This window comes from Lepisosteus oculatus, chromosome 7 (assembly GCF_040954835.1).
Source record: "Lepisosteus oculatus isolate fLepOcu1 chromosome 7, fLepOcu1.hap2, whole genome shotgun sequence".
NCBI lineage: Eukaryota > Metazoa > Chordata > Actinopteri > Semionotiformes > Lepisosteidae > Lepisosteus > Lepisosteus oculatus.
Window position 1 is genome coordinate 40652432 of NC_090702.1, and position 21329 is coordinate 40673760.

Genomic DNA, 21329 nt, shown 5'->3' on the forward strand with positions numbered 1-21329 from the left:
TGTTTTGGGAGAAATGGAATACTGGTGTGTATTTTTTCTTTAAAGTACCAAGACCAGCCATATACTGTATGTTTATGTTCCAAAATTAATATCGTTTATGGCCTTCACACGCGTTACATTATGCTCCTATTCTTTTTATGCTCAGCTACTAAGATTTCCCTTCAGTGGTAAAATTCAATATCTATAACGGGCACAGTAAAGACGTTTACAGTAAGTCTTTCTACGACAGACCAACGGACCACGAGTGTCCCTGTCGGTCAACCAATCACGTACCGCAGTACCGCGCGTCATCTTATGTCACAATGCGCGACGCCATAGCCAATTACCTCCGGTACGTGTCTGTACCGCGCACTTTGAATGGCTGCATCTGAACCTTGCAACTCCAGATTAATCAAAGATTTATCTGTAGCAAAGATGCATACTATGACCATTACTGGCATAATCACTGAGATAGTATGAACTCCAGGTCATAGAAGATACTATAATTAATTTCCAAAATACTTTCAAGATTTCCAAATTACATTTTCAGTACAATTCAATAAAATCAGCTTATCATTGTATTATAAATGCTTTCCAGTTTTTCAAATCCCAATATAAAGTCACATAATACAGTAAATTGTTAGGGTTTAGGGTTTGGGGACTGAGAAAACAGCACATGTTTCCAAGCTGTAAATTGCAGCCAGCATTGCAAATTGAAAAATATGAATAAGCATTCAAATCAGAACAGCGCTACTAGAACTGAAATAGTTTTTACTCTCTCTTTGTGTTTGGGGTCATTAGGCATTAGTGCAGAGTCTTTCCATTATTTCATGTACAATGAGTAATCAAAATTTGAATGCTTGAATTGAACATTTTTATGGGCGAAAAAAGTTAAATATCAGCAGAACCTGCAAAGAAATCAAATACTAAATGTTTTTCTTCAGGTGGGTAGCTGCGTCAGCATGCATAGTCTGCAAAGGAACAAGTAATATGTTTATTCCATGCTGAAAAAAAGAAGAGAGAAAACATTTCGGCCGTGGAGCCTTCTTCTGGTGTGAAGACATTAAATTACATTTAATGACACCTGAAGAAGGCTCCACGGCCGAAACGTTGTTTCCTCTCTTCTTTTTTTCAGCATGGAATAAACCTATTTCTTGTTCCATTAAATATTTTTATTGTATAAGTATTCAGTTCAGTTGAACCATTAAAGTTTTGATTTAAAATATTTACTCTAAAAACTGTGTACTGTACATCATTTGTAATCTGACAACATGGGACATCATTGAAAGGTGTGAATATTTTTGTGTTGCACTGTACATTAAAATCAATTGTTAAATATAAGCAAAAGAAGCAAAATCCTGTTGAGAAAGAATGCCTACAATCAGTTCACAGAATTACTGTTATTAAACCAAACTATGCATCCATTCATTTTCTACAATACAGGGTCACAGGGGAGCCACAGACTCCCAACTATCAATATGTATAAGGCAGGGTACACCCTGGATGAGACACCAGCCCACCTGCACGGCAAACAATCACAAACACACAGGGCCAATTTTCCCAGAAGTCAATTAATCTACCAGCCTGTATTTGTACTTTGGGAGGAAACCAGAGCACCACGAGGAAACCTGCACAAACACAGGTAAAACATACAAACTCCATGCAGATGGCACCCCAGGAATCGAGCCCAGTGCCCCAGTGTTGCAATTATGCTAACGTCTGTGCCATTGTGCAGCCCTACTAAACCAAAGTATCATTTACAAAACAAATACATTTATTCAAAACAAAAGACAAACATCCAGCAGACAGTACAGGAAAGAAGAAGCAGTGTACGAGGTGATTTTGGTCATTATGTCTTACATTTTCATCAAGCCTGTTACTCATTAGAAACCTTCAATCATTAGAAACTTTCATTAAACTGTATTGGGGGTTTTGCACACTTGCACGCTTCTTGTACCTTTTCAGGTGTACTAAGAAGGCATGGCTTTTTTAAACTGGAATTTATTTGACATGAATAGCATGCTTTGCAGTACATGGTACACTTTAGAGGTTAAATTCCAATTACACCAAAACATGCATTAAACAAATACAAACATGAGAAAAGTTCCTTCTGTAGAATAATGAAATGTATTCATATTAGTAATAGGGTGACAACTACTGCAATCACTTAAAAAGTCCATAACAGAATATCACTACATGCAGTAATAGTAAAGAGTTTCAGACAGGACAGGTTGTTAAAAATTTCTGCAACATCATTGGCTAAACTTAAATGGTCCATCTGTCAACATTAGCATTGAAATGTTGTAGACCATAATGCTGCTTTTAAATAGTATTATGTAATTAAGAATATAGTCAGCCAAGTGTGACTGTTGTTCTTTTTCACATTGGAAGTTGCACTTCAGTGATTACTTCTGTCAATCATCTGTTAAAAAGGGTTGTGACAGAGGAGCCTGTCACAAGGTACAGGTAGCACAGGAAATATACTATTCATACACCTTCCGTTGAGCAGTTGCTAAATAAGTTCCTGAGGGTGCACACTCAGGGCTTGACTAGTAACTGCTATTACTTAATTTAATATACATTCACATACTTAAACACAGGTATGAGTGAGTATTGTGGTGTGAATGTAGAGCACTCTCAAAATGGCTGATACTCACGGTTTGTTTGGTGTTGGTACTTCCAGGGTGGGTCAGCCTATGGTGGCCTCAGAAGGCCAAACATAGCTCCACTTCGCAAGGTTTATTTATGGGGATGGGAAAAACCACATGCATATGAAATGGTTTGCTCCAGGGGGTTTGTTGTTGGTGGTGGCGGTGAGTCAGGCTGTGTGGCTTAAAACACAGAGAAAGCAATAAGAAAATTAGGATTTATCTTAATTTGAAGAAATATTTTTGTTCCTTTTTGGGGTTTTGGTATTCTGGTTTGGGGCAATATATGCAATTAAAAACTGTTGAAAATGAATTAATAAATAAAGAAGTGTATATTAATTGGTTTCAAACAGATAAACAATATTTTAAGATTACACTAATAAAATAAAATCTATTTTCATTCCAATTAAAATGTTTTATGCAGGAATACATGATTATATAGATAGCACGCTGAATGTATTCAATGTTTATCTTAATTTCTACTCAAAATGTTCACATTTCCAAAAAATATATTGATATTAATTAGGTTAAATAAACATAAGTATTAAATATTGGCTCCCATGTTATTATTTAAAGCATTTCAGCATAAACCACTTTATTGAAACTAACTTGAATGCAAGGAGATGAAGAACTAGTGGAACTAGTTATATAACTAGTCTAGTACAGAACTGTGCATCTGCTTCATACTTCTATCATATAGTACATAAACCTTTGATTTTTGCTGGCATCTTCCATCAGTCTATTGCTAGCTGTAGGCCTTTGTGCCCTGTAGAAAAGATAGAAAGCTCACCATATCTACCCTGTCTTCTGGGAAGAAGTTGTGTTTCAACTGTCTTTTACTAATTAACCATGGAATGACACTTCAGGTAGAAGTTATTCAGGTACTGTAGCTAGCCAAATGCTACAATTACTGTACGTGTCTAAAAATCCATCACTTTATAGCAAAGAATCGTGGGCCTCTCCTACTAAACTCACTTAATCAACATTGGAAATGTGAGTAGGCACCAACTGCAGTTGTTCATGTACGTATATTGCTGTACGTATAGATTTGTTCACAGACAGTTACAGAAAGTTCAACAGAGTATGTTGCACTTGCTACTGTTTCACTATCCACATTGAGGGAGGGTGGAGACAGATTCTGATCCAAGAATATTGTCATTGTCGCTGAGTCACATACTCAGCTTGAACTTTTTTGGTGTTTGTAATTGATTTGACACTGTGGTGTTGAACATGAATGTTCCAGTCATTTCTTTGGGATTAAAGGACAACAAAGGTTGCTAACAATATCCTTTATCCTAATAGGGTCTAAGAGTCAAGAATCGGTAGCTGGTTAGACATTAAAACAGCATTGAATGAACTGCTGCAACATTACAGCATTAACCATTCCAAGTGTCCATTTCCTCACTGTAGTCATCAGTCATAGTATCTTCCAGATGAATCGTAGAACTCATTAATGAAATATTTTGATAGGGATTGGATGTGCATAATGCACATGGTAACAACATTACCACCTTGTAGCCTGATCTAACCAGCTCTAAGGAAATACAAAAGGTTTTGACTGTTCAGTACTGGAAAGTGAGATCACCAATGGAAAGCATGTTGCTGCTGTAATTGGTGTCGGTGGCACAACATGTGGCACTCTTCCTTCTGGTTTCCAATTTTTTTTTATCAGTGCCGTTCTTTGGATGAGGTCTTGAAATATTATAAAATGCCATGGCACTGTTTACAGGTGTTAAGTGGATTAATGTCACGCTGAGCTTTCATAGTCTTGCCTTCGTAAAGGTCCCGCTTGATCCAATTGTTCAACCACTTTCTCATTTATCCATCTGATTTGCTATGTGGGCTGCTGTGTATAATAGCTACCATGCATCAGCCAAGTGAGTCCTGCAATTCTGTGGTGGATACTATGGGTCCTCTCCTATAGGTAAAGCACTCTGGGGCAAAAGCACTCTATAAATGCAAAGAGTTATAATTAATTATGACATTCTTGCAGTAAATGACATTCCATTAAATTCATGTGCTGCGGTGTTTGTTGCACACCTGAAACCCAAATATTCCCTGCTTATTTTTAATTCAGACCAGTGACAAAAAAAGACCTAAGGATTTAATGAGTTATTTCCGTAAGAGAATGTCATCATATTTTTATTGCCTCTTAGTATAAAAAACAGAGAAATAATCTGAAGCTTTCATCAGCCAACTCTATGAGAATCATTAATGGACATTTATTTTCTGTTGAGTTATACTTATGTTGCCTGCTACCTCACTAGAACAAGCAGACTGAAAGGGATAGATATACTTCAGTTCCAAAGGTGGGGAAATAGTCTTTGTAGGAAATATCCCATTAATGTTTTTTGTAACAGGAAGATCAGATGAATTTATAACAGCATTCGCTCTTAGTATCCACTCACTATCACTCTGGCTGTCAGGATATGTCTTGTTTCTCCCATATCTCATTCTTTGTCTGTGTATTACAATTTCTAGAACAAGGATAAAAGAAAGAAAAAAGCCTGCGTGTCACTGTGAGGTGATTCACTGCAGAGACTGTAATAGGTTGAGAATGTATCACATCCAGGATTAGAATCCATGAAGTATAAATAGGAGGTATATTTTTAACCAGCTCATCACGTTCTTGAATGGTATTAATTACTTACCATCCATTTGCCTAATAATACATTTATGTGTTTTAAATAAAGGTTCACTATGTAATTAAGAATGTTCTCTAGTTGGACGTTAACATATCCCATTGTAGCTCTCCCACATGGACGGGATAAATTGCACAAATCTTATTTTTTAACTGCGTTTAATTGTTAAAAAAGCCGCTTTTATGCAATTTTCTTCTTGTTGTACAAAAAAACTCAATACATAAACTAGACAATTTACTATATACAGACAATGCATTGTTAAGAATATGCAGACCCGTTCACAGATGGTCAAATTGAGGAAATGAATATTGCTAATTATCAGCCACATGTGGAGTCATACAATAAGGGAAAGGGAAAATTAGCATCTAATTATAGGCTAGGCTGTTTCCAGAATAGAAAGCTTACTATTTAATAATAACTGGTGTACATGTATAATGCAAACTAGCAGTTAAAAGGTACATACAGCACCATGTTAAAGCATAATTATACCTTTATACCGACTATTGAATGGTGTTCTATCATGATACTAAGTATATCACCATCTAAACAAATGTAAGTGACTTTTTAGAAACAGTCCATAATCAATGTACAGTACATGTCATATTAAAATAAGAAAAGAAAGAAGAAGAAAAAGATTTATATGAGAAAAATAATATTTTTTGCTCATTTCACATGGAACATGTAACAAGAAGGTGGGCTGGATATTTTTATATCAAGCAGTGGATAATTCTAAAATTTCACCTGTGGACCCTTCTTCAGGTGTGAATCTGCAGAATTATGCAATTAAGGGTTGTGGCAGTGAGGACCAGGGAAGGGACACAGAGAATGAAGATGGGACAGGGGAGTTGAAAAAGGGACAGAGAGGCTCGATATTTGGGCACTGCATTCCTGTACATTAATGGAGAGTAGAAAGAAATGGGTTGTTCATTGAGTCCTGCTGGAATGCTTAAGGATAAATATGACCTCTGTGACTTTCTGATGACTTCTGATGTACAGTAAGAGTTTTTGGATTATCTTGAAAGGGCACAAACAGAACGTTCAGTTTGTTATTGTCACGAACACGGACTAAAATCCATGTCAGATCTTGTAGAAGACTCTATGCGATGCGGTAAGAGCTGGAGAAAACAGGAGGCATGGTAAAAAGGAACACACAGGGTGTGCACAAAATAATAGTGACAATCCGTGAGACAGTGTACGGGGAAGACAAAACGGCATCCAAATCCAAACGGGTCCAAGGGCGGGTCAAAGCACAGTCCGAGAGTCCACCAACAAGGAATCCATCCTGGGACGCGACAAAGTTAAAATCCCCGGGAGGACAAACAAAACATGGAGGTCCAAGGGTGACGGGGCAAGATCCTCCAGACCCCGGGCTCAGGAAGCGGGAGATGTCGGGAATGAGGCCTAAGCCCTCAGGAGACGGACGTAGGGTTTCCTGGTGCTAGATGGGCCTCGCGACATCTTACCCTAATGATGAGCCCCGAGGACTGGAGGAGCTGGTCTTTGAATAATAACGCTAAAAGGGTACACCTGGAGAGCTTAATCACAAGGACAATAATGGGAGCTGTGGAGCGCCCTCTAGGGAGGGATGTCGGGCGTGACAGTTATGACTACGGAACTGTTAGGGAACCAAAAACTGTAGAACTGTCAGTTTGAAGAGCTCTTTCACCATCAATTTCGATGACTTTTTGCCAGAGATGGAGAAGAAATTACTGGACGAACAAGATGCCTTCAAGGTGAAATCGAAATAGACAGATTCCATGGGTATACAGTATGTGCTGTTGGGTCAACGTGTAGTTGACAAAGAGGATCTGTTACAATAAACAGTGGCTGGTGTAGATAGGGGGTGTGGACAATTAAGGGAACTGTGGAAGGCTGTGTTGATTAGGTAGCTGATGGTAAGAAATGAAATGTTTTTTTTTCCTTTTCAACGTAGATGTTCCTTTTACCTGTTCCTTTGAAGCTAGCATGCTCATGTAACTCACCGCTGTCACCTTTGCAAATATTCTTATACAACCTGTGGAGAATGTTCCACAAAAACTCTACCATAAAGCACAGATTATTAGAGGAATATAGTGCAGTATGAATCTCTAGTGCCACCTGGGGGATTAGTAGAACACAACCAGATACACAGCACAATGTTAGAGATACAGTAGCTGTAGGTGATAGTTATGGTTCTCCATGATCCGTATAATTAAATTACTTTCAGTTTACACTGTGATTGTTATTATAGTGTACATCTCTCAAAACATGTAGTTTTTATAATTATAATAATACTTTCTTAATAATGTATAGTTCTTTCAAAACTGCCATAGGAATTCACGGGGTGAAGCTCATTGCAATTCACCTGCTTTAAGATGACTGCTGTATTCTGTGATCAAGCTTTTTGATCAAACTTATTTGGAATTGATTATTGGTCACAGTATTGTTTAATATTTGACTTCTGACAGTATTTTCTTCACAGTCCTTCATTGCATATTCTGTGTAGCATATTTAATTTCACAATATTTTTTTAATTAGAAAATAAACTTAAAAATGCTTAATTTACAAAAATGTATTTAAGTTTTCATCCGAACCTTGCATTTGGATAGAAATCAGATGAAGTTTGAGTGGATGAACCTCATGCTGGAAAGTATAAAAATAATTTCATAATTTGTGCTTCTGTTTATTTACATACTGTATATACAGAGAAACCAAAGATCAAATGCCCTCCGATGATGCTTTGAGATAGGCTTTCATGCTCTCCCACAATGGGACTTTCACATTAAATTATTACAGATTACATTTTCTGATATACTGTGTACTCCTAGATTCTCTTACATTGTATCATCTTTACTCTGATACGTGTTAGAAATCCATGCACCATGAAATCACAGACCTTCCTACTGTGACTTTAATTAAGTTTTTATCTGAATCTAAAAATAAGTACTTTTTTGCAGGTTACTTGTTTTATTGTGCTTGTATTTACTTTACACTTTTATTCAGTATGTGCAGTGATAAAAAGTACTGTAACGCAACGGGGGCTCAGGCGGGCGCCCTTGCCGCATCTGGTCGGCCCCATCCCGACTGGAGGCTCGAACCCGGGACTTCTGCGTCTCTCTGCAGCGACAGACGGGGCTAAAGAGAGATCCGGGGCTAAAGATCTCTCTTTAGCTCACGGGGCTAGGTCGCTGCAGAGAGACGCAGAAGTCCCGGGTTCGAGCCTCCAGTCGGGATGGGGCCGACCAGATGCGGCAAGGGCGCCCGCCTGAGCCCCCGTTGCGTTACATTGGTGTCAGAGCGGGGTGGGATAGCCCTTCGCCGGGGACGGCGATTTAAGCGGGGGAGAGTGTAACGCTTACGGCCGACAAGCACTGTGTGTAAGAGCCGGCGTACCAGAGCGGGTGACGTCACCGCCCTTCCCTGTGATAGCAGGACCACAGCTACTGGGCTGCAGAGAGATCTCTCTTTAGCTCACGGGGCTAAGTCGCTGCAGAGAGACGCAGAAATCCCGGGTTCGAGCCTCCAGTCGGGATGGGGCCGAACAGATGCGGCAAGGGCGCCCGCCTGAGCCCCCGTTGCGTTACAGTACCATAGTTGTAAGAAAATCAACAACTTAAATTTCTAACAAACCTATATTATTATCTCTAATAAAATATTAATCTTTTCAGGCATTAATAATTAATAATTAATGAGTAAGATACTAAGGGAATCAACAAACCCTTCACAAAGCATTTTTTCTAACACACTACCTACAGTTCTGTATAGTACAGTATTATACAGTATTACAGTACTTGCTTCACATACTGTAATTTCACAAAGACCAATAATTTTATAGAACCTTTGTATTCATAAAGGGTTAATATCTAAATATTTGACAAGATATCTCCAGTCTCTTCCTTGCATTAATTGGACAGAAACATCACAATTTTAAAAATAAAATTGAATTTCTCAATGAACAATATTTTTATTCAACCATGTGTAATATCACTGAAAAAAATGCTATTGACTAAAGGAAATTTCAATATACTGTAATCATATAATATAAAACATCCATGCCGCCTTTCTTTTTTAATTCAAGGTCAATGTGCAATTTCATGGTGCAGAAGCATTCACCACGGTTTACTTTTCCACCATTAGGTTCCACAGTGGTCAGTGCATTGTGAATAGAGGATATAAGTAAAGGGCTAACTGTAATATGAGTGTCATTTAGACCACCTAAATGAATTGTATAGATTGGGGAATCATGGATTTCAAATTTGTCATAGATGAGGGACCAGAGGTGCCAGTGGCATTGTAACAATACAATGTTATGTTACCATACTAATGTCATGTAAAAATACAATGTGTTGTATTTTATTCTATATAAATATTTTCAGTTAATTGCATAAATCATCAACATTACAGGTATGTCTATTTCTTAATTACCTTTTCAAACAAAATAATGAAGAAATTGATTTTACCAAATCTAAACGCACATTGGAGACAGGCACAGTTCTAACAGTCACAGAGATTCTTTTACAACTTACATTGTTATTCCATGTACTTTAGGAGTACTGTATTATTTCATTACTGTAGGTTTCATTAACCTCAATGAACTTGTTCTGTTCTCTCAAATGTACTTATTGGATTTCATTGGTGTAGAAATCACTGCGTGGTAAGATGATAATTTTGTGGATGTACAAAGGAGGTAACAACCTGGAGAGATTACTTACTGTATATGCTCGTGCATAAGATAACTTGATAAGTTCTTCATTGAACTGTTTCTGATACTAAAATCTTTACTTTGATTAATTTAGATGTCCTCCATTCTGATTAACACAACAGGAATAATCACGATGCTGGTATGGTTAATGTTAAAAAGGTTGAATTATTTAAAATATTGTCATTTGCATTCAAGTAATCAGAAGACAACAGTAAGAATGTACATCTGCACTAATTTCACAACTGAAGCTCTACTCACTGTCCAATGTTTTTTAATTTTAACAAGTGATAATTCCGTTATTCACTGAGGAAACGTGGATGTGGATTAAGTGTTTTTCCTCCTTTGTATTCTGGTCAACTGTAAATATAAATGTAAAAAATAAATGTCAAAAATATTCCAGCATGCTTTTACTAGATTGACTGGATTGTTAAAATCTTTTGCATCTGCTTAATTTTGCGGTGAATGTAAAATCGTATATACTATAGTTATGCAATGTCTTTAAACCCCCAGAAAACTTTACTCTATACACTACTGTATATTGGTTGAGAATAAAAGTTGTGCATAGAATATTGTCGCATATGGGAGTGGTATTTTAGTCAAAACAATGACTAAATATTTTAAATCTATTATTTTGACTAAAGTGGTAATTTAATCAAAATAATAGATCTGACACTGGCTTAAATATAAACAATTTGTACAAGTAACCACACACCTTCACTGGTTACAGAACAATAAGCAAGGACATAAGGGGGTCTTTCATTTCCTGTGAACAATTAGTGCCTAACCCTGGCAAAACTATTCAGATCCTTCCTTTGATGTCCAATCCATCCATCCATTTTAACTCCGCTTTTCCTGGTGAGGGTCATAGTTGCAGCAGGCCAGCCCAAACTTCCCTGTACCCGGCAACAGATTCCAGCTCCTCCTGGGGGATCCCCAGGCGCTCCCAAGACGGCCAACAGATATATTCCCTCTAGTGTTTCCTGGGTCTGCTACGTGGTCTCCGCTCAGTGGGACGTGCCCAGAACAGCTCCAGTGGAAGCCATCCTTATGAGATGCCCAAACACCTCCACTGGCTCCTCTCAATCTGGATGAGCAGTGACTCTACTCTGAGGCTCTCCCGGATTGCCGAGCTCCTCAACCCGTCACGGAGAGTCAGCCCTTTGATGTCCCGTTTTGTGAAATTACAAAATGGTGGATACTTTTTAAAATTATTTCATTCAAAACCTGAATGCAGAATCTGAAGATAAAATAAGCTGCAGTAATTTCAACAGAAAAAACTGATTACAATAAGTATTCAGACTCATGAACTCAATATTTGAGCCTCTACCAACTCTGTTGTCAGCGGGGTGCAATTTTTACCTCTTCCTGGCAATTTTGCTTATCGAAATCAATAATTTGATGTGGCTACTTTCTTAATCTTAAGCCATTCTAGTGTAGCTATAGCCTTGTGCTTAGGATCATTGCCCTACAGAAAGATTAATTTTGATCCAAATTTTAGGTCTGATACAGGTTTTCCCCTAAAATTTGGTTCTATGTTCCCTCCAATCTTACCAAGCTTTCCAGTCATTGTTGTTGAGAGGGAAAATTATTGAAAAGCAGAATTATTATATAAAGCTACAGTACCCCCACCATGCTTGACAGCAGTGAAGTGTTGACTAATTGAGGCATTATGTTTTTTATTGATGTTCAATGTAGATTTTCTTTCTTTTCTACACAAGCTCTCTTTGTGGAGATGTTGTTGACCCATGGACATTTTCTCCTATCCTAGCCACTGAATTCTTTAACTCTTTCTAATTCACCATTGGCCTTAGAGTGGTATTCCTAACCTGTTTCCTCCTTGCCTGGCTGCTCAATATGCAATAATTGCTAGTTTTAAAAACAACAAAATCTGAAAACACATCAAGGATCTGAATATTTTTTGGAAAGCACTGTATAACCAGGTGTTGTTTAAGGTTTTTATGTTATTTACAGACATGTCTCCATTTAAATCCACTGAATGTTTCAGCAAACAGTCAGCTTAACAAGTAGATTTTTTTACCTCAGCTGTGAACCAGAACAGAAGAGAAAAACGAAATGTCAGGTTTCATAGTAAAAGCATTTTCTTAATCAAAAGACATTACAGCATTTATGGATATTTTCCTTTAAAAACATGTCAATGGCTAGAGGTTATTTGAATGATTAAATTGCACCTGTTTTAAAAGCAAAATATTTTCTTTAGACGCAGAGTGAAAGGGAATTTCTGATGACATGCCTTGAACCGAAAGGGAAAAAAAAATGTTTGGTAGCCTCAGCAAACAGGCTAGGAAAATTTTACAACGTAGGAAAAATCTACGGTATCTTATACCACAAATTGTTATATACAATTACATTGTGTTGTATTATCCTGATATTCTGTTATACTGGATGTTTTTTTTCTAAACGATAATTTGCGATAACATTTCATTGAATAGGATGATTATATCCAGGTCTACTGTTTTGGCAGCCCCGTTTTAATTCTCTGGAATATTCACTGCTGTCAGGAGCTGTTGACTGCTTGTCACTCCAGAAGAAAAAAATCTCAAAAGACCATTATTGTACACAGTACAGCAACTAACAAGAACTGTCTTCATTTGTTGGAGTGCTGTCACAGTCACCACAATATGATGTGTACTGCTGTGCAAATATATTTTACATTGTTACACAGACTTTCACATTGTCTTTAGTGTTACACAAAAACATCTTACATTGTTTTACTCTTTTAACTGTTTTTTCTTCTTCATGCAAAAACACAGTTCTGTGGCTGTCTGCTAAAATTGTATGTAATTGTATAATTTTGTTTAAAGCTAATAGTTAACCCTGAAACATCTGCATTTTATAGTTCACCACAACCTTGTACTTTTGTGTTTTATGTGCAGCGTAACCAGCAATACTATTAAAGAGGAAAATCTGATAATGCGTCAATTAGAGTTGATTGGCAAATGTGATGGATTAGCTACAAGAACAATTCATATTGGCTAATCATGTGTATGTACTCTTGGGCTGTTGAGAGGTTTTGATCATGAATTTCAGTATGATCAGATGATTATTTCACATCCAATGTTTTTAGAATGGTAGAAACCTTAGCAGTTTTGTGTAAGTTATTGACACTCATAACAAGGATTTCATGCATATTAAATGGATAATGGCTATTTTAACTAACCACATTATTGCTTTTAATCGGACCAAAGCACTTTTCCAACTTTTCCAAGTTAATTTAAATTGACAGTTTATCTCCAGAACACCATGAATTTTGTTTTGCTGTTTCCAAATTGTTTATGCAGTCCACTGTAGAGTAGAGAAGATATTATTTGGTTTATTGAGATTTAATTTCTAGGCCAGTTTGGATAGTGTGCCTAGAAAGTTTTAAGTGCTTTGTAACTGAATCCCAAGAAATCTTGTAGGAGAACAGAAGATGTTAGCTGAGCTCAGTCCTTTTTGTTTATCCTATTGATTTTGGTTTCCATATTTCCGAGATTTCTGAGATGTATTAGAAAATTATGTTGTATGAACACACATTAAGACTGAATGTTTTGCCTAAAATAGTCAACACTCATTTTCTGAGAAGGATCATTTTGACCTGAAGAGCCTGAAAAATAATAGGAAAATACTGATTGTGCTCTATAATATTGTCAAAAGTTCTGACACTGGGGCTTGTGATAAGACATACACTTTTCAATGCATTTAAAAGACACATACATTCTGCGAACACATACAGTACTGTTTAAAAATAACAGTTACTGTAAATGCAAAAAAGCATAATGACATACAGTATAAATCATTTATGCTCATCAATAAAATGTCTCCCTGACTTATAGCATTTTTCATGTATTATGGTAATGTGATCGTGTAGCCCACAGTTTATTCTTTGATTACCATGAGTTTTAAGTAGTGTAAGTACTAGATACTGAACCATAGCGCTCTGAAGGTTTAGAGGATTTGAGTCTACTGATTAGAGATGATTCCTGCTGCCAAGTCAAATTCTACTCTCCTGCAAAATGCATATTACTGAACTGTTTTGCAATTTTCCTCTGAAGCTCTTTGAGCAAATAATCATTTACCAAGATGAAGCTGGGTCACGCAATCAAGGAGCCTGTCAAGCAGTCCCCCCACCCCCCCAGAAAAAGAATACTTTCAATTTATCAGAAGAGTAAGTGAAGAGTGGTTTAGTGGAGAAACCATTTGCCATTTTTTAAAAGAAATGTCTATGCTTAAAAGGAGGAAAACAGTCCAGATGCCAACCGAAAAATTCTCCTATTGTAAAATAATGTATGTGACTGATAACCATTAGAATCAATGCCTGAAACAAATACCTAACACAAGTAATATAATTGTGAAAATAAAACTATTATCTTTTCCCCTTATAGTTATAAAAACCATGTGATTTCTTAATATTTGGATTGCAACATTATTATCCTAAAATGAATGGTAAGAAGGTACTGTATATCAAACTGCAAAACCTCAAGCGCCCTAAAAAATGAAAAAGCACTACAAATTAAAACCAGTAGGTGTCAGTGGTGACAGTTGGAGAAAAGATGTTACTATAATTTCCTAATGCACCGGCTCTTCAGCCACTATCAGAGTTTTATTATAAGCAACATTTCCATTATTCTCCAGCTTTATCTGAAAATATTCACCATTACTAAGCAGTGTCCAGTAAAGCATACAAGACCACAAGTGTTTGTATTTTTGTGGCAAGTTAGCAGTTAAACCTTTATTATGCCTGCACATTCTTACCAAACAGTAGGTTAATATATCAAACAGTTAGGTATTCTTATTTTAATACATACAAAAACACTATAAAATGGCACTCTTTAATACTGTTTCATGACAAAATCTGTGTTTTGACATTCACATAATAAAACATTGCTACACCTGTCTTTTTTCTTTAGTACTTCTTCAGCCTCTGACCAATCACAATCCTATATAACGGGCCAGGACATGAAAAGAAGTCACTGTCAGAATGTTCAGTGTTTAAGTGATAGGTTTTAACAAATTATTTTTCAAACGTTCATACTTATTTCTGACTCTGTAAATCTTACTTTTCAGAAATTCTCTCCCAGCAGATATCAGGTAAATTCCTTTTCACATAAAAGAAAAAAAATACATTTCACAAAATAAATTAATTGCAACAACCTCCAGTATCCTTTCAACTCTGACAGTGACCTCTTCAAAGTGATATTTATTTTTTTTCAAATTCATATTGGCCTTTTTAATATTGTTTAATATGACATTTGTTTAAAAAAAGCAAGATGTTATGTATGTTTGTTGTTATAAATACATTTACTGTTATCTTTCTATGTGAATTAAGCAAGAAAGAGGTACTATATACCACCCAAATACTGGAATTCAAAGGATTCCTTCTTTTCAGAGCAGAAATAAAAACTTTAAGGCTTAAAATTGGCCCAATATGAAATGGAAAAAAGATTCACTTTATCCATACTGCATGTCTTGTCTTCCATATAAATATATAAAAAGTTACCAAAAAGGAAAAGAAAAAACAACAATCTTTAACCCTACTGTAAGGGCTGAACTTACAAAAGAAATGCTCAACAAAAAAGCAGGAAAAGGTGTTTTGTATTTTTTTTTTACCGTGCACTTATTGTTTAATGTGACATCACAACTTTGTCTTCATGCACTGCAAAAATATTATTGTTTTTTTTTTAAAAAAATGAATATGCTAATGAAACACTTGGCACATGGCTTGAAGTTATTTTGCAATTTTAGTGCATCTCAGAATCGTCCATTAGGTTGCATAGCAAGGGGGGTTTAACATATGTAACATAAGTACTGTGCTGTGCTTAAGGTACTGTGACATGGAAGGGGCTTCCCGGCACATTTTCATCACCCCATTTGACAATAAGGATGTAGTCCCCCTTTTCCTTGACCGTGTATGTAACGTTATACATTCTATTGCCCATGTGCTTCACATACACTTCTTCACAAGGTGTCTTTGGACCGTGCACTCCCACCATTAGCATATTAGTACCTACAAAAAAAGGGAAAGTTTTTTTATCTCTCACTCTAGCTGTCAAACCATTGAAGAACATTCATGCAGAAAAGAGAAGAAGTAAAAAACAGATGCATCCATCTATCCATCATCCGAAAGTTGCTTATAAAGGTTGCAATAGCCCTTTTCAGAATTATAAACCACTTATAATGACTTATAATTCCCTAGATGGGGTGCATGTCCACATTGGCACAATTTAGAGACATCATTTAATCAAGTCAGCATGTCTTTATAGGAGCAACTGGAGTAAACCTATCCAAAAATAGACAAAACATGCACTCTCCACGTACAGAGCCCCAGCGCAGAATCTAACCTAGGAGCCAAGAGCTGGGAGTGTCAGCACTGACCAGCACTGGCCATTATGATATCATCCTTTCATTGCCACCACTTAATTTTAAAACAATTCTACAAACCCTGTGTTTAAATAGAAGAGTAAAGAGTTTTCCATCTTCCCTTAGCAACTAAAGAATGATGTTCACTATCAATGCCGCTCTGTCAAAACGCACTTACCTGCTTTACTGCAGTCCACTGTAAAAGTGTTTTTCTGCCCAACAAAGGCCTTGGAGAGACCAGGACCCCTTGAAACAACTTTACTGGCATCTGATGAGAACTTTGGCATGGCACTATATCCTCCAACAGTGGCAGTTTTAGTAACAGTTTCCACAAGAACTGATGAGGTTTCATGCAGGCTGTGACCTCCTGACAGGCGAGCACCTACACATTTAGAATCAAAGAACTATTAAGAACCACTATCACTAGAGCATCAAAAACCATCTCTAGATCTACAAAACCCTGACTATCCTCATAAAGTCACATAAGGAGTGCCAGTCAATTTAACTTTCTAATAAAAATGATAATAACATTTCATTTTTTACAACATAATTTTTTGGGATGATAGCTATAGTATATATAGTATGCAGATGGTGCAAATAAATGACAAAGGTGGAACCAGTTAAAAATTTAGTTAAACCTTACATACAAATGAAAAAAAAAAATTCTATTGATAGACTGTTTTCCCCCTTTTTTCTAAAACATTTTTGTCAGACAAAATGCTTTGTAATTCTTCATACATTGCCTCCATCTACAGTATACAGTAAGTTCACAAAGGACTTAAACGGTTGTTTATTTAGGGTTTTGTAATTTTGTTTAAAGTTTTATCAGTCTAACTTTCAGCTAATTTCCACTCTGCATAGTTTTTTAAGGCAGATTTTCATAATTGTTTATCTCTATATCTCAGTTTTCTTACCTGTGACTTTTGCTTTGAAAGGGCTGCCCACAATATGCTGAGGTCCACCATATTTAATAGAAATTAAATAGCTTCCCGGAGCCATTGGTGTGTAAGTAACCTTATATCCCTCTGGGCATTCATTGCAATCCATCTTCACCTTAGAGGGGCCATCAATAGTCACTGAGAGAGCGCCAGACCCAGCATTGCATGTGTTCACTATAAACTCAGAAGGCACTCCTAAAGGAAGTAAAAGAGGGACAAACATCTACTATGATATAAATGAACAAAAGAAAAATATTTTAAATGTATTAACATAGTAACAAAACATTCCTCAGTGTAATAAACGCATACAATCTTAAAGCAAGAATGTCAAGAGTACTCATTGCCTTAATAATTTCTAAATGACTTGTATTTTGATCTTTGTGCTACTGTATGTTTACAACGGGGGGATGCAAAATGTACATTCTGTGAGGACAGTTTCTTAACAGGTCTCCCTAAGAAAAGCAGTAGACATGAATTTTGATATAAATATGTCAGAAAGAGACAGAAAATGGGAAATGAAATGGGAAGTTTACCTGTGGTTCCTCCCTCCAGCCCAGGCCCAAACGCAGACACGAGCCCTGGGTCCCCAGCCTGTCCGGGCTCTCCCACCCGGATTTTGAAAGGACTGCCTGGGATGTGGCTGCCATTGAACTTCACATCAATGGAGTGGACTCCGTTCTCGTGGGGAATGAAGCGGATGGCATACTTATCTGTGGAACAAGAAAAAATAATCGATCCTGCTTAACGAATGTTCTTGACACAAACGCTTTCTGTTTGATGAAAATATGAACCTCAACTATTCTGACAACTGACTTTTTAACATCTGGTAACAAGTAGATAACGGGGGGTGGAGATTTATGACTGAGGGGGCAAATGGCATGTGATATTCTGCAGCTGTTCCTTCAAGACCCTTTGATTAACTGATGGCAAAACAGAGGCTTTGTCAGGACATTATACAATTATTATCAAAGGCTGGACATACTTTATTAAAGGTTTAGTAGCCAATTTACACGATATAATAATAACACAATGTAACAATATAACTAATAAAGACCATTTCTTAAATGTTTTTTTTTTCATGTGTTAAGCACACATTAATCCAAACATCACTGCATGGCAACCCAAGCTTTTTCTAAATGAAGCTTGTCAAGCCTATATGTATACATAGTCAAAGGCAGAAGAAAGCACCTATTAATTAATTAATCAAAAAAGCTTAGAAGATATGTCTATTATAATTTTATAATTATTTTATATATTTTACTTTGGCATTCAAATTTCATAAAATTAAGTGTTTTTTTTCACACGTACTGCGACTCTGCTCTAAAGGTAATAAAAAAAGATCTGGTTCACGTTCTTACCACTATCCAGCTCAGAGACATAGCATTCCTCCACAGCCCCAGATGGTGTATGAACTTTGGCATCAATCACCCCTCTGGCTCCGTTCAGCTGCACCGCAAAGGATGCCGGTTGGTTGACCTTTAATCCGGTCTCCTGTAAGGGATGGCAGAGCAGTGTTAAATTTAACTGCCATGTTATTTTGGTTGCCTTTGGAGATGATCACACACGTAAAATGTGCAGAGCAGAGGGGAACAATTCCTATGTGAACAGTCCAAGCAGGATACAGCCAATATATCTCAGCACAGAGCAGGTCTCATATAATGTAACCTACTTGTGATTACTGGAAGGACAGTTAAGCCTCTGTATCAGCACAGGATGATAAAAGGTGCAATACAAGATACACATTACTCTAGATGCATCCAAGTACATAACTTGATATAAATATAACTTGACATAAATATAACTTAAGCCTTCTGCTTTAACACATACTGAATATGTGGATCTCCCAGATATTTGACTTTCTTTGGTTGTTGCTGGGTTTGTTGTCTGAAACAAAGTATTTCATAAGAACTTGAAATATTTGATAAAATACTACAAATGTAAAAGCAAATTAGCATTCGCTTTAACTTATGCAATAGTCAGAGAGATACAGTATGACCCATCAGGCACTTCTTCTATCAATAGATCATTTTTGGAAACACAACAATTTAAAATACTATGCACCATTTAAATTTTTTGCAGCTCTACCAAAAGTCAGTTTCAGCCATCTTAATGTCTTGCAATATATACAGTATATTGTAAGGTTTTTGTCTATAATTCCTGTGACAGATAGATTAAAAAGCCCACAAGGGTCACTTCAAGTCCAGGTTGAGCTCCGTGACCCAGACAGTGTGAGTTCCAGGTTGGGTCATGTCACTAGCTGACTGTGACCAGGATGCCACAAGCAGCAGTGCACTATGGGCTCAGAACCACCAGGGTAGGATTGGAATTAGCTGTGGCTCTATTGACTCCCCACAAGAAAAAAGCCCTCGTAGCTGTTGACTTGCAATGACCTCAAAGAGGGATATGCCTGTCCTCTAGCTGGCATCGAAGCTTGTAGGAAGCACTACAGAACTTCTAAAATGTCAAAAGATGAAGAGCTCAAGGAGTGGAAAGGTTGGAGGCACAACCTCTGCACTTTCTCACTCTCTCAATGTGTGTGTACAGCAGACATTGCTGTGAGCCATGCAGTAAAGATTCAACTGGCAATACCAAATTTGAGGAATAGGGTATATGATAAAAAAGCCAATCAGTTCTAAAATTATACTATATATAAAAAAGGACAATGGATCACTGATTTCTTTAAAGCACAGACAAAAGCAGTAAGTTATTCTCTAGGGTAATCACTGTATGCACAGTATATATGGGGATAAACAGCTTGAAGAAGAGTCATATTATAGCCAACAAGTGTACCTGCAGACTGGTGACAGTGAGTCTCCGTGCATCATCAGACAGCGTAGCAATTGGTACAATAAAGGGACTGTCTGGAATGTGCTCATCGTTGAACTTGATTGACACCTCATAATCACCTTGGAAAACCAGAACAGAAGTTAGAACCAACTCAATCAATTCTAGTTACTATTAACATTATCAACTTTCTCCAAAATGATTTTAAAAAATCAAAGCAAAGTAATCTCTTAGTAGAAAGATCATGAGCAAGAACCGTCCATAGCATAGCATAATTGAATTTCTACACGTGTTCAACAGTAAACATGATTCTTTATGCACTGGGTATGGGATATGGGTACTGTCGCAGTGGTACCATACTGTTGTTTACACTGCTATTGTTATTGTATTTATTATCTATTGTCTTGTCTGCTGTTCTATATATACAGTATACTGCACCTGAGAGACTAATGAGAAGCACTTTTCATTATACTATGCACCTGTGTACTGTAAGTATAATGACAAATAAAGTTGAGTTGAGTTGAATTGAATTGAACTGTATAAGTAGTTTTCTACGTCAAAGACCGCAATCTAGGACATTTTATGATAGAGTATTTTCCTGTACTGCATGTGTTAAATTATAATGGTGGCCCTATTTGCACTGTATAATATGGTATCACACAGTTTTGCATTTATCCTTTAGGAGATTACAGACATAATAGTAGAGAACATTTGATGACAGTGCTCATATAGGTTCCCAATTGTGTTCCATAATAACCTATTAATATGTTCTTTTTATTGGTTTGTATAATAATTTTACACTTAACCAAAAAGAGAGGTTAGAGCTCTATGGTTTGTTAATCATATATCCAATTGGTTTAATTCAGCTGTTGTATAATTGACTATAATACTGTATCTTTAGGATTGTTTTCCTCTGTGATGATCCAAAAGCCTACAACAGTCTACCTTGTAAAACATATACTGTACAAATACAAATTAAGCACACCTGACATCTTACTGACTTGTTGAGGCCATCGTTTTCCATGTTGAAACATGTTTTTAGCCGAGAATCGATAATTGTTTTCATTGCTAAATCGTGATACATCTTCATCAGTTTATTCTTAATTTTGCACAGTGCAAAATACATTGAATGACAGGTGTGAATAGCCTTACCAGGCTCCTGGACAACATAGGAGACACCACAAGATCCATCTTTCCTGTCTTCAAAAGAAATCTCCGCTTTGCTTGGCCCTTCCACAGCAATGGAGAGGCCACCAGCACCTGCCTCTCGCGTCCAGATGCTGAACTCCGCTGTGGAGAG

General features: G+C 36.8%; 1 protein-coding gene across 5 annotated transcripts in view; it reads right to left on the minus strand.

Annotated features, from left to right (window-relative positions):
- Positions 1–14645: 14645 nt before the first annotated feature.
- Positions 14646–21329, minus strand: part of flncb (filamin C, gamma b (actin binding protein 280)) — a 66570-nt gene continuing 59886 nt past the window's right edge. For all 5 annotated transcript variants that reach the window (XM_015352382.2, XM_006633312.3, XM_006633314.3 and 2 more), the window contains 7 exons: positions 21182–21319; positions 20036–20151; positions 18604–18736; positions 17779–17955; positions 17222–17440; positions 16486–16689; positions 14646–15954 (listed from right to left, as the gene is read on the minus strand). In XM_015352382.2, the coding sequence (XP_015207868.2) occupies positions 15767–15954; positions 16486–16689; positions 17222–17440; positions 17779–17955; positions 18604–18736; positions 20036–20151; positions 21182–21319 (1175 nt within the window). In that variant the 3' untranslated portion in view covers positions 14646–15766. The remainder of the gene's footprint in view (positions 15955–16485; positions 16690–17221; positions 17441–17778; positions 17956–18603; positions 18737–20035; positions 20152–21181; positions 21320–21329) is intronic.